The following is a 24,153-nucleotide window of genomic DNA, read 5'->3' as shown; positions in this document are numbered from 1 at the left end:
GGGCTAACTCCACAGGAAACAAAGGGTCAGGAAAACAAAGTTGACAGTTCAGGCACAGGAAATGAGGTGCAAGCACAGCTTATTAACATAAAAACTCTGATAAATGTAAAGTATTGCCATATTTCAGTATTTCCTCTCATTTTATGTTACACCAAGGTGAGTCTGTAACAATTTATAATATGATTTTAAAGTAGTGCTTTACAGTGTATTCAAGTTCTATTAATTAACCTAGAAAATCAGTAATTATTTCAGCAACCCAAAATCAAGGAAATTTGCTTTCTGTACAAGTCAGAGTGGCAAGGAGGAGCTGCTGCAGTACCAGGCTTAGTAAAGCCTGAGATTGGTGCAGCTGGAGCACAACAGCTCTGCAAATCCAAGCTGGTTTTACCAGGCTTGGAGATGTTCCATAAAGTGCTTTTAGGCAGAAAGTTGTTGGGCTGGAATTCACTGAGAAGCAGGAGGAGCAAAGGCACAAAACACAGAGCAGATTGGTCACAAATCCAGGTGTATTTTATGGACTCGAGCACTGAGCACCATCATCTGCTCCAGGGAACCTCCATCCCCGGGAATGGGGAGTTACTTCCTGGAGCCCTTCAGGGGGACAGGGGTTCCTTTCACACTGAGAGCCTCCAAGGAGTCCCTGGGCATTCTGGATCCTGGAGCTCCAAGCGGCTTCTCTCTGCAAAGACAACAGCAATGGTCACAACCTCCACGAAAACAGGAGGAATAAAAGCTGCAGTTCCCCTCGGAGCATTGCTCCAAACTGCATTTTCCTTCTGCTGCTGCAATGTCCTTATCCTGCAGAACAGCAGGGAGGTGTTTTTACCTTCTTGAGGCACCTTCCCTGGGGCTGTAACGGACACTTCTGGGTCTTGAAGCCTCCACAGCTTCTCTGCTTCGGCAAGGCCTGAACTTCATCACCTCCTTCTGCCACTCCTCATCGAAGGTGCCAGCCTCAGCTGGAAAACACATACATTTATTTGAGATGTTAGTAAAGAGAGGAAAAAACATTTAATGAGAATTAGGGGGTTTGGGTAGTGATTTTAAACTTCATAGTCCACAATTCTGCACATGGCCTGCACTTGGGATCTATAAAAGAGAATTTGGGTTTGGAGACTTTCAGTCAAAAAGTGCCTTTTAAGATAGCTCAAGCTGGAACTTCCAAATCAGAGTGGGAAACGTGTGAAACCCATTAGCTGCCTAAAAAGACCTACATTCATCCATGTTGATGAATTCTTGGTTCATCTCCTCATCCCCAGTCCTGGAGTTCCTGGATTTTCTGACGACATGAGCCCGATCCTGGAGGTGGTGACCAACAGCTATTTTCTCCACGCCACTTTCAGAATCCTTCAGTGCTTTTCTTGTTTCTTTAACCTGTTTTTCAAAAAGGGAACTGAGTGTCCTTCCAACTAAAAATGAGACAGAGTTCACAGAATCCCAGGATGGTTTGTGCTGGAAGATTTAAAGCCCATCCAGTGCCACCCCTGCCATGGCAGGGACACCTCCCCCTGTCCCAGGTGCTCCAAACCCCGATGTCCAACCTGGCCCTGGGCACTGCCAGGGATCCAGGGGCAGCCACAGCTTCCCTGGAAGAATTCCCTTCCAATATCCCATCCAACCCTGCTCTCTGCAGTGGGAAGTCATTCCCACTTGTCCTGGCACTCCAGGCCCATGCAAAAGGTTAAATCTTCCCGCAACAGTTTTATATCTTTCCTTTACAGAAGTCAGGTTTTCCAGGCTTTTCCAATTCTCCCATTTCCTGTGCTGGCTGCAAACACACCAACAAAACCCAAATCAAGCCTATTTTCCTTCGGCCACCAGAGAGGAAGATGTAACAACACCTCAAGTTTTTTAACTGGGTATTAATTACTGGGGCAAAACCCCTCAGTTTAAAAATGCTACAGAGCCAAGTTTCCAACCTTCTCCTTGGCAACAGAAAGAGCAACACTGGATGCCAAATTCCCAGCATGAGGAACAACCAGTTACTGGGCTGTGGTGTTGGCTGGCTGGCAAGGCAGGCTGGCCCTTATCAGTGTCCTGGGCTATAATTAGCAGCCTTGTGATAACGGGTGTGCTGGAGCTGGGACACATTCCCAGCCAATCCTGCCCACGGCCTTTAGGGATCCTGTCTAGGCTTTCATGGCCCGGGCCAGGTTCGCATTCCCACTCCCAGTTCCCAGCAGGATTAGACACAACAGCTGCAAGGGAGCTGCAGCTCAGGGTTATGTAAGTGTCTGGGCCATGGGGTGCTTTGAAGGCAGGGGTTACATAAATCAACGTCTCTCCTGGAGTTTAAGTGGACAAGGAAAAGGATTCATTACAGCAAGGAGAAGGGCATTGGAAAATTGCTGCTCTGTGCTTGGTTTTCCCAGCCCTGGATGGGTCTGTAATTTATTGTGGGGTGTACTTAAAGCACAGAATTACAGGGAGGGAATCAGACCTTGAATACAGAGCAGGGTTTGAGAGCCCTGTGTTTTCCTCAATCCCTGCATTTTCTTTGTGCAGTTGGGGGGTCAGGCTGTGCTCCCAGGAACAGGGTAGGAGGAGAGGGAATGGCCTCAGGCTGGGCAGGGGAGGCTCACGGTGGAATCAGCAGGAATTTCCTCATGGAAAGGGTGAATAAACATTGGCAGGGGCTGCCCAGGGAGGTTTGGGGTGCCCATCCCTGGACGTGTCCAAGGAATGTGGCACTCAGTGACAAGGTGAGGACTGGGCACAGACTGGACTCAATCCAAGGGCAGTGATGCCAGGATTCTGTAAATTCCAGGAGTAACTGCAGGAAAAGCAGCTGCAGAGACTGCTTTGGTGTGGCTGCACCTGAGTCCTGGGCAGTGCTGGATCCCAGCATCACTCACCCCTCCTGGAGCCGTGCGGGTCTGGGCTGTGGCTTGGAAAACTTTGGGAGGTTCATCCCCCACTTTGGAATAGGTCATCATGGAGGAGGAGCTGAAGCTGTGTCCCTCAGGCTGGATGGACAGATCATCCTACAAAGCAAGGCACGCTCTTTAGTGGAACTTAAAACTTGTGGGTAAGAGTTATTCCTTATTTTTTTTATGGGAAATATCCCTTCACAAAATTAACCCTCCTGGCACCACATAAAACTTCAGTTTTATCTTCAAAGGATAAAGAAAAATTATAAACACAATATAATCTGGGCAAAAAACCCTTTAATTCTTACTGTCTACTTGAGATTAGTTCCATTTTTCTTGGCATTATTTTCTGAGGAATATTTGAAATAACTGGCACTCCCCAGTGCAATAAATTTCAATGATTTTCAAAAGAACTCACAAATTTCCTGTGCATTTCCAGCATGCTGTTTCTCATGTCTGACATCATCCTGTCCATTGCAGAAAACGGATCCACAAACTGTGCATCCCACTAAAAAAGGGAAACAAAAGACTTCAGCTCAAACAGTCTCATCTCTCCCAAACCTGAAGCTGGATTTCACATGCATTTTTAACTCAAGAAGCTTTTCAGGCTGCACTTCACACACAGACAAGCCAAATGCATCTTTTCAAAAGGAAATTGAGGGAGCTGAATTAAGATGGAAATATTGGGAAGATGAAAGTGGAAGATGTGTCACTCAGATGTCAAACTGGCCACGAAATGAGTTTATTTAACAAAACTGTTCCTTGGATATTCAAATATCCAATTCTTTCACAAATGTGTTCCTGAACCTCACCAGCTTCTGCTCTGAAAGTCCTGTATGACCCTTCAGGGTTTAAATTTCAATAAATTCATTTCCAGAGTTATGTATTTCAGTGTTGCAAAATTAAAGCTGCATTTAAGCTCAAATGGAGTAAAATTAAAGGACAGAAAACCTTCAAGTTATTTTTTGAGTACAAGAAACAGGAATCCTTTGTGCAAGAGCTGTGGATAGATGCTGGCTGGATATTGAAGAGGATATTCCAGACCCCCAAAGCAGAGCTGGAAACCACTCCCAGCCCATCCCCAGGGGCTGCTCTGCCCTGCTGGGAGCAGTGGGTTTGTGCCACCCCCACAAAAGCATTCTCCAGCTGCACTCAAAGTCTGCAGCTTCCCCAGGGATTATCCCATCCACATCCAGAGGTTACTGCCCCAGGAAGGATTTTTCCCCTGGATTTTCTTATTCCCAAACTGCAAACAGCACCAAAAGCAGGATGCAAGCACAGAGCTCAGCTTCTGCCATGCTTTGGTTACACACAGCTTACACAGGAGCTACTCCAGGGATACTAACCCCTCTCCCAAAACCTGCAAAGGGCATGAGGGAGAAGCTTGTGGCCTGGAAAAAAACAGGAGCAACATCTGGAATTATTATCAGGAACAGCAGGAATTACTTTTGTATGAAGCCGATTACATGAAACATTTCCCATCTAATCAAAATCACTCAGGAGGGCCTTGGTAATTAATGAATTAATCCCTGGGTATGTGGAAATAATATATTTATGCTGATGACATGAGAAAATGATAAGTGCCACCACATCTAATAAATATTGATAAGAGTGTGTGAAAAGCACTCAGAGGTTGGCAAACATCTGAACCCCACAAGAACCTTTGTGCTGATTTCACACTTCAGGCCCACCCTGCAGTGCTCCATTCCAGTCAGGCAGCACTGAAAGCTGATTAAAATCAACAAATTATCCCATGGACATTGAGCATTCCTGCCTGGCAGGGCAGGGAGATCCTGGGAAGCACAGGGCTGTTTCCAGGAAAGCCAGACTGGAGAGTCAGATAACACGGGGTGCCAGAAGGACCCAACCCTTGGCAGGAACTTTAATGGAAAAAGAAGGAATTCTCCAGTTCTAGAATGGCTTTAGGAACTCTTCAGGTTTCTGGCAGGATAGATTAGGTAGAACTGTAAATGATATTTTTTTTTTCTCTCAATATGAAGTCCTCACCAGTAAGAGTTATTAGGCATACAAAGCTTATAAACTCTGTTTTATAACACTAAAAAGCCACTAAAAGCTGTTAAACATTTGCTTAGTATACAAGATTATTGGATAGTCCAAAACCCAATTAACTGCATCTCTTATTATGTTGTGGCTCATTCCTCCTTCCCTAAAAACTGAACTACAAACCTGCTGGAGAAAGGAAAAGCAGTTTTAAATGTGAATCCTGCAGTGGCACTTCTTGTCCCAACTGATTTGGTTCCTTTTAAAGCAGTTTTAGGCCTGCTGCAATTTAATTAAACACAGCATTACAACACTACTAATCAGTGTCAGTAATTTGAATGAAGTGTATTTTGACATGGCAGCAAAGCTCCACCTCTTCCTACATAAAAATGACATTTAAGGGTTTCAGTCCTTGGTGGAGCAGCAGTTTGAGATGACAAGCAACCAGTGCTGAGTCTGGTGTGACACCTGACAGCTCTTCAGTGAGCAGGAGGAACATCAGAACATCCTGGGAAGGGTTTGCCAGCTGTGCAATTCTTTTAACAAGAGCTCCTGTACCTTAACTTTTGCTGCAGCCCCAGATAAAGGCTTTGGGCCTCACCTCTGCCCTCACTGCAGAACAGGACACAACCCCTGAGCTTTGACAGGTTCTTTCTCTGAAGGAAAAGCTCTGATCTGCTTTAGGCACCACTGAGCCAAGGCCGAAGGATCAGCAGAGGGAAGCTGATGCCCTGTTCAGAGGCAGTTTCTATATTTGCCAGGAACTGGATGAGCAGGGCAGGAATGTGCCAGCTGCCCTCTGGAGCTGCAGGTGACAGGCTGTGTGCCAGCTCTGGCCTGGCCACCAGCCCCTGTCACCTGCCTTTTCTTCAACGGCCTCTGAAATCCCCTGGGAAGCACGAAAGGAGCAGGGAGGCAGCTGCTGAGTATCTGCAGGGACAGGAACCAGCTCCCAACGTTCATCCTCTATAAATACAGCTCTAGATAAGGCTTAGATATGATGGTCCTGCATGCCCCGAGCTGCAAAAACACTTCAATTAAACACAGACCATTGGTTTCACTTGGTAACACACAGAAATACTGAATTCCACACCCATTTCCCTGAGCTTTAATTCTTACAGGTTTATATCTCAGAGAATATTAACAATCAGCCCAAATTCAGAGCATGAAGTGTTTATTCCCAGCTGCAAAGCTGAAACAGGGTTTTAAATCCATGGATGGATATTCCTGAGGGGGTGAAACCCAGGCTTGTGGAAATCAAACTGAAACAGCTGCACACAAGGGACTGAAATGCACAAATATATCATGGAATTATGGAATGGGTTGGGTTGGAAGAGACCTGGAAAGAACCTGGCCTTGAACACCTCCAGGGATAGTGCAGCCACATCCAGGCACCTTTTAAAGTCAAGTTAAATGTGAAAAGGAAATACATGTGCAGAGGATATGGGACACTTTTCTCTAACAGAAAAGTGCTTTTCTCTAACAGAAACATTTAATGTATTATATTTATGAAAGCAAGCACTGGATACGTGATCAGTTTGTTCACTACATGTCTGTTCAGTGATCAGTACAACCCAGATAAGTGATCAGTTTGTTCATTAAATGAGTGGATAAGTGATCAGTTTGTTCACTACATGTTCAGTGATCAGTACAACCCAGACAGATGTTCAGCAGAGATAAGGGATGTGCTGTGAGGGAAGCAGCCAAGGCACCACTCCCGTTCCCGGGCAATGAGCAGCTAAGGAGGCTCCAGGAGCAGAGGCAGCCGTTCCCCAGGAGCTGCCCCCCGTTCCCAGGAGCTGCCCCCGTTCCCCAGGAGCTGCCCCCGTTCCCCAGGAGCTGCCCCCGTTCCCAGGAGCTGCCCCCGTTCCCCAGGAGCTGCCCCCGTTCCCCAGGAGCTGCCCCCGTTCCCCAGGAGCTGCCCCCGTTCCCAGGAGCTGCCCCCGTTCCCCAGGAGCTGCCCCCGTTCCCCAGGAGCTGCCCCCGTTCCCAGGAGCTGCCCCCGTTCCCAGGAGCTGCCCCCGTTCCCAGGAGCTGCCCCCGTTCCCCAGGAGCTGCCCCCGTTCCCCAGGGGCTGCCCCGTTCCCCAGGAGCTGCCCCCGTTCCCCAGGGGCTGCCCCGTTCCCAGGAGCTGCCCCCGTTCCCAGGAGCTGCCCCCGTTCCCAGGAGCTGCCCCCGTTCCCCAGGAGCTGCCCCCGTTCCCCAGGGGCTGCCCCGTTCCCCAGGAGCTGCCCCCGTTCCCCAGGGGCTGCCCCGTTCCCAGGAGCTGCCCCGTTCCCCAGGAGCTGCCCCCGTTCCCAGGAGCTGCCCCCGTTCCCCAGGAGCTGCCCCCGTTCCCAGGAGCTGCCCCCGTTCCCAGGAGCTGCCCCCGTTCCCAGGAGCTGCCCCCGTTCCCAGGAGCTGCCCCCGTTCCCAGGAGCTGCCCCGTTCCCAGGAGCTGCCCCCGTTCCCAGGAGCTGCCCCCGTTCCCAGGAGCTGCCCCCGTTCCCAGGAGCTGCCCCCGTTCCCAGGAGCTGCCCCGTTCCCAGGAGCTGCCCCCGTTCCCAGGAACTGCCCCCTTCCCAGGAACACTTACCCTGCGGGTGCCCCTCGTGGCCACCTGCGAGTCCCGCTGGGCTCTGCCGCCCGCTCTCCTCTCCGCCGGTCTCTCCCCTCCCTCCGGGAGGCTCAGGAACGGATCCCGGCCGAAAGGGTCGGGGAAGTTCCTCAGCAGCTGCCTCATGTGCTCATGGTGGGCAGCAAAGGGATCCCTGCACGCCAGAGAGGCACCGCGTTATTCCAGCCGATGGACAATGGCTCCAGGACACTTCAAACTCTCATTTTTAATATTCCAGAGGGGTTTTTATGCAAAACTTTTACTTTAACAGGACCCTACTGGGCGATCTCCCATTCCTAATAAACTCTGGTTTCCTCTTCCACTCCCATCTCTCAGGTTAGGTGTTTGAGATCTAGTTTCTCTCAGCTGCCCTCACTGCTCTCCTGCACTTCTGGCTGTTCCTATTCCTTCTCCTCTTTATTAATCTTTAGAAATATCCATCCTTGGCTGCACCTTCCTCTCCAGCCTGTGTTCAATACCTGCCAGAACCATAAACTGGCCCATATTTTATTTATCACTATTTCCACCTCCAACACCTGACATTAAAACAATGTATTTTACATTTTCCCCCTTCATCTTCCAAAGCTTAGCACAGTCCTATTCATTGAACTCCTCCTGTCCCACCGGATCCCCCCTCATCCCTCAAAATTATCCTGCTGGCAGTCCCCATCCTAATTTTCCTTCTCCCTTTTCCTTTTGTCCCACATGCTTAAAAACACCCATTATCCTCTAAATTCAGGCCAGTTCCATCTCCTGTAGTCACTCACTGCTGCAGCTGTGCCTTCCCTCTCCTCTCAGATTCTCACTGGCTTTTTGTTTTCCTCTTATTTTCCCTCTCCTCTGCCACAAACCTACAGAACTCCACTGGCATTCCCAAAGCTTGGCTTGCAAGGAAAATCCTGCTCAACTTCCCTAATTCTCTAAACTGGACAAGCCCTGATATTCCTAATTAAGGCCAAAAGAGGAGCAAAGCAGGAATTTTTCAGGAGTGCAGGGTATGAGCAGTGCTGCTGCCTGAGGGCCAGGCTGCAAATGAACACGTCCCACACACATGAACGCGTCCCACACACATGAACGCGTCCCACACACATGAACGCGTCCCACACACATGACCCTGCTCCCTTTCCTCCTTCCATCCCATCTCCCCTTTGCTATCCCACTGAAAACACTTCACTACCGTGCACAGTCACTTCCCAGGTACGTTTATTTGGGTTTAACACACCTCATCCTGCTTCCCTCAATTGCTGGCACTCCCCACACCCTCCAGGACAGCACAGCCTTTCCTGGGACATCTCAGGAGGAAAGGCTCCAGGCTGCTCCTGACTTTTCCCTGCCCAGTTATCTCCTGCCCAGCTTTGCTGCTCCTCACCCCTTATCTCCAGCCCCACAAAAAGCAGCTCCCACATCACGTGGCTGCTTTGATCTTGTGCCAAAGTCACACTTAATGTTTATTTTCTCCCCTTTCAAGTGAAAAAGACAAACGTGAGGTTGGATTCATTTTGAAATAAGATTTTTTTTTAACACAAAAATATCCCTTTATGCTGTACCCAGACTTAAACTCAGCCCAGAAGAGACTTTGGAAGTGTTTTAGTGATGCCATGGGGCAGCCCCTGCTCTGCTCCTTGGCTCCAGCCCTGGCTGATAAGGAGCTCACCCAGGCCGGGATGAAGAACAGATGGAAAAAGTGCTGGCATGAGCCAAGGGCAGGGAACCACACAGCACCACTCGGGATGTGCACAGCTCCAGCAGATCCCAAACCCCAGAGAGGTTTGGGTATCAACACAAAGAGCTCCTTGGAACCAGGGACAGGGAAATCAGACACAAACTGAGCAATGGCAGGCTCAGGAACAGGAGGAAAGGCCCCAGTGCCCAACTTCAGGGAGTCATTAATAAAAAGAATTCATGTCAAGCCTCAAAAGAAACATCCCAATTTTGGTATGATCTGGAGTAGGGTGAAACCAACGGAAAGGGAACAGAAAATCCATGTGGAAGACAAGGTTTCCAAGGAATTAAACCTTGGTGGTTGCAATGACTGAAACTCAAGCCAGAATTCCAAGAGGAGGAGCTCACCCTGACAAACAGGGATGTACTGAGCAAGGCAGAGGCTCTGCAGGGGACCTGCAGGATTTGAAGCTCCTTGCTCCAAGCACAGATTTTATGGGATGGCAGCAGCTGTAGGACACTCCAACTTAACAATTACTGACTTAAATATGACCTTTTTTGGGTGGGAGATACTTTTGATGAGAAGGCTGTGATTTTTGTTATAGCATAGAAGTGATGAGGAGAAATTGAGGGGTGCACAGGGCTTTGCCCACCAAATCTGTGTCCTTCACATGCTGAACACTAAATTACTTTTAAAATTAAATTCTGGATGGAGACAAACAATTAATACATTTATTCTTCCAGCACTCTGCAGTAACAGAATTTTGTCTAATATATTAACCTGACCCTCACCTGACATGAAACATGCAAGTATAACATTACTGCTTACTTCAGGGCATGAAAAATCAGTCCTAGAACAATAAATCCCACTTATTACTTTTGTAAACTGTACTTGGTATTAGATGTGTTTCTTTTTATTAGATATTAGATGGAAATACTCGATTTTTTTCCCCACTCAGGAAGTTACGTAAGGCTGCAGCTGCAGATTCCCTCTGGAGAGAGCACCTGGCACAACAAAGCACAGAGATTGAAATGCAGAGTGCAGCTGGCAGGGCACACACAGCTCCTGCACCTGGGCAGGGTTTCAGGGATGGGGCCAGCACCTTTGTGAGTGACTGCTGCTGCCCAGGGACAGCTGCTCCCCCAGGGGCTCCAACCCAGGCACTATTTCCAGTTCAGCACCAAGTCTGTCCTTATGAGGCAGCTGGAGCCCATTCTGACTCTGTTCTGGAGGCTAATCTTATCTGAGGTAATCAGCTCATTTCCTCCACTGTATGCAAAGCAGCCTGACAGGACAGTGCTGAGAAAATGAGTCTCAGTTTCCAGCTCATCTTTCACACACACTGCCTGCCTCCACCTCCTGCAAGACTCGTGGCTACAATAACAAGCAACAAATTAATAAATAAGCAAATGTTATTTCAAACAAGACATAATTTCTATTATTACTTTAATTTCATGCAGAGGATTTGCATAGGGAAGTTTCCTGCACAGAACTCACAAGCTGTTATAACAGCAGGAATATTCCTAGAAACCAAGAGTGCTAATCTGCGTGGCACAGCTTTGGGAATTCTCCTGGAATGTGCTGTAGCTCAGCAGGAGATTCTCCTTTAAGCAACCCCAGCCAGAGCTCCCAGTAACCAGGAGATGCAGACAACAAACCACATCACAGGCCTGCTGCTCCCTTCCTCACCCACCCTTATCTTGGCTGCTGATGAAATTCCTCAGAGTTTTTTCAAAGATTTAAAATAATTATTGGGGCTCCTCAGCGTGCTCTGGTCCCATTTTCATCCGCTACAAATCACAGTTTCTGACCAAAGACACAAAATGGGGCCAGAGCAGGTAATTCAGCAGCTCTGGCTGAGGGGAGAAGCATCTGCATCATTTATATTTAGATTCCTGTGGCAAAAGAAGATTCCCACAGGGAATAAACTGGGCTCAGACTTGAAATCACAGACAGGAGCCACCACAGTGCCCATGGCGTGGAAGAGAATCACAGAACGGTTTGGGCTGGAAAGGACCTTACAGATGGTCCTGTTCCCCCCTGCCATGGGCAGGGACACCTCCCAGCACCCCAGGCTGCTCCAAACCCCGTCCAGGCTTGGAACAATTCCAGCGATGTGGCAGCCACAGCTTCTCTGGACAACCTGTGCCTCACAGGGGACAAAACCCCAATCTGCCAAGGTAAATAAAGCAGCACCGTCCCCTCGGGAAACGAGCACAAGGAGACAATCTGCCACCAGTGCCTCACACACGCGAAGGCAGAGCTTTAACTGAAGGACAGCCGGCGCTCCGAGCAGCGCTGGCACCGAGAGGAGCTCAGGCAGCCTGTGGCTAGGGGATTAATAAAACATAAACCCGGGCGAGTGCACTGCTCAGAACACTGAGGAGCAAACACCCTCCAGCATCTCCAGCCACGGGGGTGAACACCTCGGCGTGAAATGCGGATTGAACCCTGCCCTGCTGAGAGGGAGGCAGACCCAGCTCTCCGCTACTGAACCGCGCTGGGGACGTTTAACCCCGCACGGCCTCGGGGGCTGGGGCGGCACCGGGCGGTCCAACGGCCCCGTCACCCTCCCTCACAGCGGTACCTGCCCCGGCCCTTTAACGTGCTCCGATCCCGCTCCTTCCACCGGCACCGACCCCTTGAACCCGCACCGGCACTGACACCTGCCCCGATCCCCTCACTGTGCCCGATCCCGGCCCTTCCACCTGCCCCGATCCCTTCAATCGGCACCGACCCCCGGCTGCCTCAGCTAACGGTCGGTCCCACACACCCGCCCCGCCCGCCCGCCCGCTCACCCCCCGGACCGGCCCGTCGGAGCCCACCGCCGCCCCAGCCCGCTCCCCGGCCGCTCCCCGCCGTGCCCGCGGCCGCGGGCCCTCACCTGAAGAAGGGATCCTCCTCGAAGCACCTCCCGAGCCCCCCGAACATGGCGGCGGCCGCTCCGCTCTGCGCGCCCCCGGCCCCGCGCGGCCCCTCCTCACCGCGCCGCTCCGCCCCGCCCACCTGACCGCCACCGCCCGCTCCCATTGGCCAGCGCGCCGCCAGGGGCGGGGCTCCCCCCGCGCCGCCGTTGCCGTGGCGACCGCGGGGCCGGCGCGCCGGGAGAGCCCCGGGAATCGGGAAATGCGGGAAATGCGGGGAAAAATCCCGGGAATCGCGGGAAAGAATCCCGGGAATCGCGGGAAAGAATCCCGGGAAATGCGGGAGTCGCGGCCCCGCTCTGCCGCGGGCTGCGCGCCGCTCCCGGGAGCGCGAGGCGGGGACAGGCCCGGCCTGGCGGGGCTGCGGCGCGTCCCGCTCCTCGCGATTTGAGGGAAAATCCCTTTTTTCCAGTAGATGGCAGTAAAATAAAGCTGCGGCCTCGTGCCGGCGGCTGGAAACTGCTGAACGAGGGAAAGCAGCGAGAGGCTGCGGTGAGGCACCCCGAGCAGCTGCTCCAGGGATCCGGCGTGGGCAGGGACTGGGACGGACTGGGATGGACTGGGAATGGGATGGACTGGGAGGAGAGGGACTGGGATGAGCAGGGACTGGGATGGACTGTGATTGGGATGAGAGGGACTGGGATGGACTGGGATGAGAGGGACTGGGATGAGCAGGGACTGGGATTGGGATGGACTGGGACTGGGATTGGGATGGACTGGGACTGGGACGAGCAGGCCCCGGGACGCTCCAGTGGCTGCACGGGCTCCAGGGCACGTCCCCTTCCCCAGGCTCCGTGGCCGCTCCTTGTCCCCTCCCTGCCCTGGGTTACAGTAAAAGGAGTTTGGTTTCAGCAGAAGCAGAGAAAGGAACCCCAGCAAACCTCTGGAACAGCTGTCAGAGGGAGAGTGCAGTAAAAGCACGGATTTGGGAGATCTCTCCCAGCCTTATCCACAGGACATTTTAAGATGAAGTTCCAGGAGTGGGAGAATTTACAGAATTTTGTATTTGTGTTAAAGGAAATCCACCTGGCTGGTTTGTGATAAATGAACATTCCAGCCCAGAATGGCTGCCCTAAAACCAACCACAGCATCTCTGTTAATCACAATATTGACAAGTAATTAATAAATGACCACTGTAAATTATTTCATCACTATGCTAAAAACGCTGTGTGTGGCATTTTTAGTGTGAATAGACTTTACCTTCAGAGCAGGTTTAAATAATTCCAGAATCTTTGAGTAACTGCAGTGCAGAGGTGGAGATCACTAAAATATTTGTAATATTCTGTGTGTGGCTTGAAGCAAAGCTGAATTCTGTGTGTGAGCAATAAAACCCATCCCACTGGCAGGAGATCTGGTGATAAGAAGCCCAGCAGAGGCAGAGCTGCCTCCCTGAGCTGCTTTGTTTGCTGCTCTCTCATCCCAGAGGTCACCTGGGCTTGGTGCCTTCAGAGGGCACCTGGAGCAGGGGCTGGGAATGGTAAAGGAATACAGCAGGGATTTATTCAAAGGCCTTTACAGGACAGTGTAGTGCAAGAGCCTGGCTGAGGCTCTGTCCAAGATGGGTCACAAGTTCTCACCCTTTTATAAGTTTTGGTCCGTTTCCATGTTGGGTTCACTGTCCAATTCCAGCCCCAGGTTCTGCAGTCCCACCCTCCCAGGTTGCTCTCCTCCATCCCCTGCTGTTTGCACTTTGGGGTGTCCTTGGTTCTGGGCTGGAAAAGGATTGTTCTGTGCCTGAGCTGAGAGGAGAGCTGCTGGCACTGGGTGTGGAGTTCACAGTTATACATGTACTGTTACAATGCAGCACAGAACCTGGAAAATACAAAAGCTAAAACTGAAGGCATCAGGGTGACTCTTCCCCTGCAGCATTCCCTGCCACCAGTCACTGCCCAGAACCATTCCAGTGTGGTGTGAATCCCAACCCTGGGATCTGAGGACATTCCAGCAGCTGAGAGCAGAATCACCTGGCTGCAGTGATCTGTGACCTGCAGCCTCAGCTCATTCTCCTCTGGTATCTCCTCTCCCCTTGGGGCCAGATCCCTGCAGCCTGATGGATCCTGATGGAACAAGGATCTCCTCTCCTGGCTGCCATGGAGATACTCCAGGCTCCTCTAATCCCACCTGGTTATCCCAGGCATGCTTCCTGTAGGGAATGTGAGGAGGGACGGGACACAGGGAATGAATTCCCACTGCCAGGGGCAGGGCTGGATGGGGTTTTGGGAAGGAATTGTTCCCTGGGAGGGTGGGCAGGGGCTGGGATGGATTCCCAGAGCAGCTGTGGCTGCCCCTGGATCCCTGGCAGTGCCCAAGGCCAGGCTGAAGCCCCTGGGGCAGTGGGAGGTGTCCCTGCCCATCCAGGTGGATCTTGAAGGTCCCTCCCAACCCAAACCATTCCATGATTCCCTGAACTCAGCCCTGTAAAAACAAATTATTTCTAACCCTGGGACAGGGATGTGGAGCTACCCACAGCTGTTCCCAGCACTCCACATCACCCACACTCCCCTGGATCATTTTGTGCCCACTCTCACTCCCAGGGACGAAATTCTGCCAGCCAGAGCAGCTCCAGTGCTGGATCCTGTAAGGAACCCAGGGATGAGGCTGCAGAGGTTGTTCCTTTCCATTTTCCAGGATTCTGTGCAGGATCTGAGGGATGAGGCTGCAGAGGTTGTTAATTCCCATTTTCCTGGATCCTGTAAGGATCCCAGGGATGAGGCTGCAGAGGTTGTTAATTCCCCATTTTCCTGGATCCTGTAAGGATCCCAGGGATGAGGCTGCAGAGGTTGTTAATTCCCCATTTTCCTGGATCCTGTAAGGATCCCAGGGATGAGGCTGCAGTGGTTGTTAATTCCCCATTTTCCTGGATCCTGTAAGGATCCCAGGGATGAGGCTGCAGAGGTTGCTCCCTTTGCAGTGTTGGAAGGAGCTCATTATGGGCTGCTGGGTGCCAGGGATGCAGGGCTGTGTTTGCACAGGGATCTCTTTAATTGCTCAGCCCTTCTCCAGGTCTGGGGCTGCTGCAGCTGCAGCTCCTTTGTGCAGATTAAAGAGTTCTGTAAGGAACTCCTCGTGCTGCAGCTCTGTCAGGCTGGAGGGCATCTCCAATGAGATTAATGATGTCTGCCTTAATAGAAGAAAACTTTGCATAAATGAGATTATGGTTTCTGCTGAAACCTGCCAACTCTTATTCATTTGCAGTAAATATTATCTTTAATTAAAAGTTTTAAGGTATCTTGTTCCTGAGCTAATGAGATCTACAGTGATTTCCCTTAGGAATTAATTTACCTTCTTAATTCTTACTCATTTGGGTGATAGGACTATTTAAATCTGCTCCAGACTTCAGAGCTTTCTTGAGCACTTTCAGCCAGAACAAAAGGTCATTTTGCCATATTGATGTTTGTTGGTATTTGTAATTCCCTTGTTCTCTCTCCATCCCAAAGATCCCTGTTTAGGTTCCTGCCCCAAACATTTCCTTCCATCCCCTGAGTTCCTCTTCACTCCTCATGCTCAGAGGTTTTCTTCCCACCAATTTGGGTTTGTGTTTTCTGTTCCTTCCAGAGTAAATGCTGAAGAAGACTCTGATTGTGATCAGTTTTTCATATAAAACACACTAAAATCTGTGGGAAACACTTGGTGCAACTGCTGAAAACCACAGGAATATTTCTGCCTTTCTGGAAAATCATCCACTCCAATTCCTCTAATAATCCAAAGGATTATTTTGAAGCAGCAGGGATGCTTTAACACTTGGAGGTGAAAACTGCATTCCTGCACGTGTTTGAATGGGAAAAGTGCCAGACTGGGCTGGGAGAACTGGAGCCAGAGCTGGACACAACTCTGCTGGCCAGACTGAAATTCATTAATTATTAGAACTAAATGACGAGGTTCCCTTCTTTAAAACAGAAATACAGGTGGAAATTAAACAGCAAAATTCAAAGGAAATACCCGGAAAAGAAAAGAAAAGAAAAGAAAAAGAAAAGGAAAAGAAAAGGAAAAGAAAAGGAAAAGAAAAGGAAAAGAAAAGGAAAAGAAAAGGAAAAGAAAAGAAAAAGAAAAGAATGCTCCTTGGTTCATTATCAGCAGATTTTTCTGTTGAAATCCAGTCTGAATCCTGTGAGTCTCCTCTGAAGATGCTGCATCTGACAAGGTTTAAAAGTTGGGTAATTAATTATGCTAACGAGGGAAATGGAGCAATCAGAGCCAAGTGTTGACCAGAGGTGGTTTTGTTCTGATGAAATATAAAATACCTGTTCAGGACTGTGCTGTCAGCCTTACCTGGATAAGCTGAACCCTGTATAATATCAGATGCAAACCAGGGAAAGATAATTCCTCCTTTCTATAGAAAAAAATTGAATTTCTTTTACTATTATTCCAATTTTTTTTCATCTCCCACCCAACAGAAAACCTCCCCATGTCCTCTCTTTGTGTATAATTAGGAAATATCCCTAAAAAGCTGCCCTTGTGTGTCTGCAGCTGATAAAAGGAGTCACTTAGAGGCTGCAGGAGGAACTCCTAACCCTGAACTTGCAGCACCAAAAAAGGGGAAGAAACACATTTTGGGTGCTGGGCTGGGCTATGAATAGAGCTGTCAGCAGCTCGTGCAGGCTGCTGTGACCTTCCTTTTATAGCTCCCTCCACACACAAATTAGGGATTGGCAATTAAGGCTGCGCTAATAAACACTGCAGATGCCCTGGGGGAGCAGGAGGGACCCTCGGGGGGTGCCGTGGGTGTCCTGAGCCTTCAATGCCCATAAAGCCTCAGCAAAGTGGCAAAAAAATGGCATTTTGGGTGAGTTTCCTTGGGGAAGCTGGGAATTGGTACAAAGACCAAGGTAAGACACCAGGGTGAGCACAAAGCACCAATTCCTGCAGGGATTGCAGGCTGGAGTAGCTGGGATGAATCCCTGGAGGCCTCTTCAGGATTTCCTGGGGCTGGCACCAGCTGAAGGCACTGCCAGCCCCTGTTTAAAGCTGTTCAGGCCACGCTCTGTTTGTTCCAAAAGGCTCTCCTGCCTCAGGCTGCTTGTGGCTGCAGCTAAAATTTCCTCCTGCTACCTCAGCAGATCCCATTAATTCCATGTTCCAATTAGTCCTGGACAAACTGAGCGTATAAGTTATCACAACATCGAGTTCCCAGCTCAGGTTCTGGCTGATTTCTCAGGGAGGGCAAGGATAAATTGTCAGCTCTCATCAGCCAGGAGAGCTTTCACTGCTCACTCCAGAAGAACCCAGCTTTCATTACACAATTACTTCTTAATTGCATTTCTTGCAGCCCCAAACTTCCAAACATTTAGCTCTGCTTACCCAGCTAGTGAGAAACAGCAGAATTAGTAAAAATAGGGGGGTTCCAACAATTTTGGGAGCACCTGGGGGCCCTGCTGCCTTCTGTGCCCAGCAATGTCAGCAGTAAGGTTGAAGGAAACCCGAGAGGGCTCAGACCAGCAGGGCTCCATCCCCACAGCTCCTGTTTCCATTTCCCACGGACTGGCAGAAATGAGGGGTCCTCACTCCTCCAGCTGCTCCTTTCCAGCTGGGCTCAGAGCTGCTCTGCAGTTTCCAGAGGTTTAAATGTATTTTTAGTGGGAAAGGCTCTGGACTGTGCTGTTCCACAGCTGATTTCAGTCCATAGGTGACATCAGCTTCTGCCAAGGCAGCTGGTGATTAATTGTTGGTAAATGTCAGATAAAAGCAAGGACTGGAGGGAGATGTGTAAGAACATGGAAATTAATATTTGATTTAAATATCTCTTCAGCTCCCAGTTGCCCAGTTCAGGAATTTGTACAAGGCCTGAAATAAGACAACAAGAATTTATAACAAAACAGTGTTAAATCCACTGGTACAGAATCAGAGAATCATGGAATGCTTTGGGTGGGAAGGAACTCAAAGATCATTTAATTCCCATCCCATCCACGGCAGGGACACCTCCCACTGTCCCAGGTGCTCCAGCCCCAGTGTCCAGCCTGGCCCTGGGCACTGCCAGGGATCCAGGGGCAGCCCCAGCTGCTCTGGCAATCCCAGCCCAGGCAGGAATTCCCAGTTCCCAATCTCCCACCCATCCCTGCCCTCTGGCAGTGGAGCCATTCCCTGGGTCCTGTCCCTCCATCCTTGTCCCCAGTCCCTCTGCAGCTCTCCTGGAGCCCCTCCAGGCCCTGCCAGGGCTGCCCTGAGTCCAAACTGGGAGAAACAAACCAGGCAATGCTGCCCCGAGTCCAAACTACAAGAGGGGAGTGTTTTCAGTCCTGGCTAGTTGTGGTTTTAGGGTTTTGTGTCACGTTCAAGCTGAGGAGCCTCCCCAGCCCCCTCCAGCCCTGGGTTCAGCCCCAGGTCCCAGCTGATCCCTCCTCACAAAGGTTTCTGGAGTTCAAGGATCCCCACTAAAAATAGCTCCCTCCTTGTAACCTGACAAATGGAAAACTGTCATCATGCAGAGGGCTGGTTTTGGGTTACGGCTGGACAAGGCTGGCATCACCCAGGGCTGCCCTCCTGGAGTGACTGGAGCAGCAGGAGCAACACTTGATCTCCTGGCCAGGAGGGTTTTCTTTGACAGCATCACGAGCAGCAAAATCCTCCTAAAATACTGCACCAACAACAATGACAACCACTTAAAACCCACCCCAGGCCCTTCCAGGCAGTTTTCCCTCACCTGCAGTGCTGGAGCTGCTGAGGATGAGGAGCAGGGACCATTCCTGATGGGAATGGAGGGGGGCTGCTCTGCAGGCTCTGGGAACGAGTTTGCTGCTGGAGTTACTGGGGCAGAGGGCTCTGCTGACTCCCAGGGGCCAGAGAAGCTCCAGTTCCAGCTTCATCTTCCACAGCTCAGGCAGTCTGGCATTAACAGGAACTGTGAGCATCAGAGGGTCCTGAGTGACGTCAGCCATGTCCCTGCAGGCTGCCAAACACAGCCAAAATCCTGAGTTCTACAGGGAAAACTGACACAGCTGCTTCTGTCCCTTCCTCTGCAGGAATCTGCTCCCTTTCACCAGCAGCAAACGGGGAAAGACCAGGAAAAATGAACTTTCTGTAGGAAAATCCTAAATGTGAGAACATCAGAACTGAAAATGACAGGAGCTAAAAACCAGGATTTTGGTCACAGGTTAACATTTAGGAGATTAAGAACAGTGGCATTACTGGATCAGGAGAAGCTGGAGCCAGCAGTGCATTCATCCAGGCTGCTGGAGATGATCTGCCCACATTTAAGGGGTTTTTGGCCAGGTGCTGACATGAATTCATTTGGATGAGGTCACACATCCTCCCTCTTCCTCAGGGAAAAAGGCCCCACCCATGGAATGTGGAGAGCACATTTCCTTGGACATTTCCTTGGACATTTCCCTCCTAATGTGCCCAGGGTAAAACAACTCCAGCAGTAACTTCCAGCCCCAGCAGAGCTGACTCCTGCTGCTGTTCCAAGGCAGGGAGATGAGGAGCTGATCCCAAAGCGTGTCCCAGAGGGATCTGCTGCAGCTCTGTGTCCCTCCAGGGGCAGAGCAGGGGCCGTGGGAAGAGTCAAACCCCCCTGGAGTGCTGGGGCTCTGGAATGTCCCTGCAGGCTGGCACGACCCTGGCACTGCTGCCATCCAGGCACCAGCTCCACACCAGGGATGTGCCAGGGTAGGAAACCAGGAAAATCCCCTTCAGTGAACCCCCTGAGGCAACACCCAAGTTGTTATTCCATGGAAAGTGCACGATCCTGAAGAATTCATGGATATTCTGATCACTGAGATGCTACTGGAATGATAAAAATCAACTTTATCCTGATTTGCTCCATGTTCCAGTGGTGTTCAGAATATTTCAGTACATCTTCCATTCAGCTAAATTTTCCAAATGTTATTTAAATTACCTAAATGTCATCTAAACATTTTAAAATGTATTAACTTAATTTACTTAATTTAATTTATTGATTTTAATTTATTTAAATTATCTAAACGATCTAAATGTTATTTCCATTTTCTTTCCAGCTCTTGCTCCCAACTCTCCTCCAGCAGATTTAGATGTTGATTAATAAACAATCAATAAATAAACGAGCTCTACTTTAAATCTATTTACAGCCTATTGTGAAGTTTTCTAATATTCTACAGGGCTGCAAATAAAAAGGACCATTTTACATCCAAGAAAGGCACCAAACTTATCCAACACAATGCATGAAAAGAGGAATTTACACCTGGACCTTCCATGGACATCAAACAGTTTTTATTTTCTATGAAAGAAACATAAAAGTTACGATAAAATGCAGCAATGACAAATATTACTATTTAAAAATGCTGAAATGAAACAAGGGAAACAAAATTTTTCCCACTTTCTCCTGCAGACAAGGTCTTGGAATATTTTGATGCAGGATAAAGTCAAACTAACACTTCATAAAGGAAGTAAAAATGTGTCAGAATGCAAATTCAATACATTTTCCTTTCACACCCAGGATCTAAAATAAAAAATAAAACAACCCAAGTCCATTTGCAGAGTCAGCCTCCGTTTTTTATCACCACAGATCTGAGAAGCAGGAGAACAACCCCAAGAAGCAGCTCCCCAGGGGAATGCTGATGCAGGGCAGCTCCAGGGAGCACAGCCAGGGGTGGGCTCAGTTTTCCCCTCTCCTGATGTGACATTTCCCCCCAGCTTTGCTGAAGAAACACTTTTGTGTTTTATTGATTTGGCTTGGTTGATTTCCTGCACTTAGATGGATGATGGGCAGATTTTTGTGGAAGCTCATCCAGGCTAAATTCAGATGTTCAGACTAAACTTTGATTATTTCAGAGTCCCACCTGGCCCAAGGGAGCTGCACGGGCTGGGACCAGGCACTGCCCAGAAGCAGGCGTGTGGTCATTCCATCATTTGGCAATTACAGAGATGATGAGGCTGATACAATTCCCCACTTGGAGGTGCAGTAGTGGCAGATGCTCAAGGAAACATGGTGGAGCATTTTCCACCAGAGTGGGGCAGTGGGAGCAGAGGGATGAGCACATCCAGGGAGAGGATTCCCTGCCCAGATGTTCAGGGTTGCACAGCAGGAAGGGATAAAGGGATGGATCCTGGATCCTCTCCAGCTGCAGGGCATGGGGTGGCCTGGGATGGCTCCTCACTGTCCCAGCCCCCAGGCTCAGTTCCCACTCACCTCCCAGCTCCTACCTGGCTCTACACAATTTTCTGGATTGGGAGAGATAAAATGATATTTCATGTGTTTCCAGGTGCTCTTCACCTGAGGAATTCCCTCCAAAAGAAGGAAAAGCCCCTGGCTGTGCTGCCCTGCCCATCTCCAGCACTGAGCCTGCAGAGAACCAGGGCAGCACATCCCTGGTTATCCACAGGGAGCAGGGCAGGACATCCCTGGTTATTCAGGGGAATCAAAGCAGAACACTCCTGGTTATTCAAGGGAACCAGGAGAGAACATTCCTGGTTATCCAGATGGAGCAGGGCAGAACATTCCTGGTTATTCAGGGGAACCAAAGCAGAACACTCCTGGTTATTCAAGGGAACCAGGAGAGAACACTCCTGGTTATCCAGGCAGAGCAGGGCAGAACATTCCTGGTTATTCAGAGGAACCAGGACAGAACATTCCCAGTTATCCAGGCAGAGCAGGGCAGGCCATTCCTGGTTATCCAGGGGAACCAGGACAGAACACTCCTGGTTATCCAGGGGAACCAGGAGAGAACACTCCCAGTTATCCAGGCAGAGCAGGGCAGGCCATTCTTGATTCTCCAGGTGGAGCAGGACAGAAGATTCCTGGTTATCCAGGAGAAACCCTCCCTGCCTGCCCAGCTCACTCCAATCTCTGAGAGACAAGAAGAGCTGGCAGTGGGAGCTGCAGGGGGCAGGGCTGGCCCTGGGAGCTGTCAGGCCACGGGGCTCCCCATCAGCCGCTCCTGGCGCAGAGCAACCAGCCTCTGGAACCACCTCTGCTCAGCCTCTGCCTTCTCCATGAACAGCTGCCACGGGAGGAAGGTTGGCACAGTCAGCAACCCGGCTCTGTGAGCATCCCTGCAGCACCCGCCGCTGCCCCAGTGCCCACAGGAGAAGCTCAGGGGGTCAAAGACAAAGGTGGGCCAAGAACATCAATAAAAGCAGAGACTGCTCAGGGAATCCTAAAATAGTTTGGCTTGGGAGGGGTCTTAAAGATCATAGTCACTGGAGAGGCAAGGCTCCAGTGCAATTCATGTCCTGATCTCTGCTCTCTGTGTCCGTTCTACAGAACCCACCCTGATTTCTTCACTGCAAGTCATTTTTAACTTGCTAATTCTTTAAAAATCTTTTATTTCCCTCTAAAGCTCTTCCAAAGGGATTTGCTCAAGTTTAGCCACAATGATTTAAAATTATCTGAAGTCTGTCCTGTGTTTAAAACTTTGCAAGTTGGCAAAACAGCCAAGTTCTGAGTCTTCAACCAGGTTTCCAACTACAGAAACCAATTTGCCACGAATTTTTATTTATCTTAACTTCCCCAGTGTTACATTAATTATATTTTATTATAAAATTCATTTATAGCTCTAAAATTCCTGCTGAACCTCCTGTGGGATTGCTCTGTGGGGTGGTGGGAGGAGTGGGATCCTCTTTATCCCAGAGCAGGGATTTTGTAAGGAGCTGTGGGGTCACACAACCCTGCTCTAAAGCTAAAGGTGGGATCAATTCTGGCTGAAAAGATGGGACAAACACTCACATTTGGATGTGCCAAGGAATTGTCATCCTGGTACTTGATGGCAGTGGGAATGCTGGCAGCTGGAGGCTCCTTCTCAGCAGCAGCTGCCTCAGGGGCTCCTGCTCCCACATTCACAGGCTCCTGCTGGGGCTCAGCAGGTTCTGCTGACTGAAAAAGAAACAAACACACACAATTTGAGTGTTTGGTCCCAATATTCCCGGCTGTGGCAGTATTTTAACCCAGCACTTGGCTGTTTTCCCTGAAAGGATCCTCATGGATCCTCAGTGGGACACACTGGATAAAGGACATGAAGTGATAAAAGCAAGGTATAGGGAGAGAGTTGGAAAAACTGCACCACTGGGATTCTGGATCACTTCTTGAGGAAGCTGCACCAGATTCCTGGAGATGTCTAGAAAGGCAAATGGCACATTCCTGGGGAAACAAGCAGGGATAATTCCAAACACTCACTGCCAGGTGGGAAAATGAACACATCCCACACCAGCTCCCTGCAACCTGATGGCCAAAATTCAGGTAAATTCTGGGATCTGGATGTCTCCTGTTGTTTCCGGAAAGCTGATTGAAAACCAAGCTGCTTCTTTTCAGGGAATAAACACAGACCTCAGGTCTGGCTTGAGTTAAGCAGCATTAAAATCATCTCCACTTTAATTACAAAGTAAATGTCTGATTACTTTGGGATTTCAATTCTTCTGCTTCTCCTAACAGAAGTCTTCAAACCAGGTGATTTTTTAAATTCTGCCACATTTAAATTCCCTGAAGCCACCCTGAGACCACCAAGGAGTCCTTGGTGGGATTTCAGGTGGATTTAAAGTTTTCAACATTGACGCTCGTTCATAGATGGAAAATCCTTAATGGCACAGCTTCCTCCTGGCTCTGAGAGGATAATGCAGCAAGAAAGGGACTGAAAATGCCCCTTGTGTAAGGAAAATGTCCCTTTTGGAAGGAAAATGCCCCTTGTGGAAGGACAATGTACCTTTTTGACATCTTTGCTGGACCTGAAGGTCTGTGGGACGAAGGCGTCGCTCTCGATGGCCTCGATCTCCTTCACTCGCTTCACCTGGTCCAGGAGGGTGGCTTGGTCTGCACAGCAAGGTGAGATTTGTGGCATTTATGGCATTTGTGGCATTTATGGCATTTGTGGGATTGGTGAAATGCTGGGAGCCAGGCCCTGTCCCAGCCATGCCTGAAGGGGATTTTGGGACACAGCAGGAGAAGCTGTTCGTGCAATGCAGCCCCAAATCTTCTGTTACAAGGGAAAGCTCTGAGTAAAAACAGCAGCAGTGAGGGTGGCAACATTCCAAATGCTGACCTAAGGATTTGTGGGATAACTGGGGAGGAGAAAGATCCAGGAGAGCTCAGAGCCTGCAGGGGCTCCAGGAGAGCTGCAGAGGGACTGGGGACAAGGATGGAGGGACAGGACCCAGGGAATGGCTCCACTGCCAGAGGGCAGGGATGGATGGGAGATT

At 49.8% G+C, this 24,153-nt stretch overlaps 2 protein-coding genes across 3 annotated transcripts in view; both read right to left on the bottom strand.

Annotated features, from left to right (window-relative positions):
• Nucleotides 1-488: 488 nt before the first annotated feature.
• MLF1 (myeloid leukemia factor 1) lies at nt 489-12,142 on the bottom strand. 2 transcript variants are annotated; one of them, XM_064385063.1, is made up of 8 exons: nt 12,015-12,142; nt 7,447-7,621; nt 4,217-4,261; nt 3,289-3,378; nt 2,856-2,984; nt 1,215-1,374; nt 827-959; nt 489-679 (listed from the first exon to the last, which is right to left on the bottom strand). In XM_064385063.1, the coding sequence occupies exons 1-8, from the start codon at nt 12,059-12,061 to the stop codon at nt 577-579; spliced, it is 882 nt and encodes a 293-aa protein (XP_064241133.1). In that variant the 5' UTR covers nt 12,062-12,142; the 3' UTR covers nt 489-576. The 2 variants fall into 2 exon arrangements, with proteins under 2 accessions (XP_064241133.1, XP_064241134.1); XM_064385064.1 differs by lacking the exon at nt 4,217-4,261.
• Nucleotides 12,143-20,213: 8,071 nt separating this feature from the next.
• The window catches only part of RSRC1 (arginine and serine rich coiled-coil 1), a 98,671-nt gene continuing 94,731 nt past the window's right edge, over nt 20,214-24,153 (bottom strand). Inside the window, exons 10-12 of the mRNA XM_064385097.1 lie at nt 23,661-23,767; nt 22,691-22,837; nt 20,214-21,965 (exon numbers count right to left, since the gene is read on the bottom strand). Coding sequence (XP_064241167.1) covers nt 21,873-21,965; nt 22,691-22,837; nt 23,661-23,767 — 347 coding nt within the window. The 3' untranslated portion in view covers nt 20,214-21,872. The remainder of the gene's footprint in view (nt 21,966-22,690; nt 22,838-23,660; nt 23,768-24,153) is intronic.

This window comes from Passer domesticus, chromosome 11 (assembly GCF_036417665.1).
Source record: "Passer domesticus isolate bPasDom1 chromosome 11, bPasDom1.hap1, whole genome shotgun sequence".
Lineage (NCBI taxonomy): Eukaryota > Metazoa > Chordata > Aves > Passeriformes > Passeridae > Passer > Passer domesticus.
Note: the sequence above shows the minus strand (reverse complement) of the source record. Positions and strands in the feature narration are given on the sequence as shown.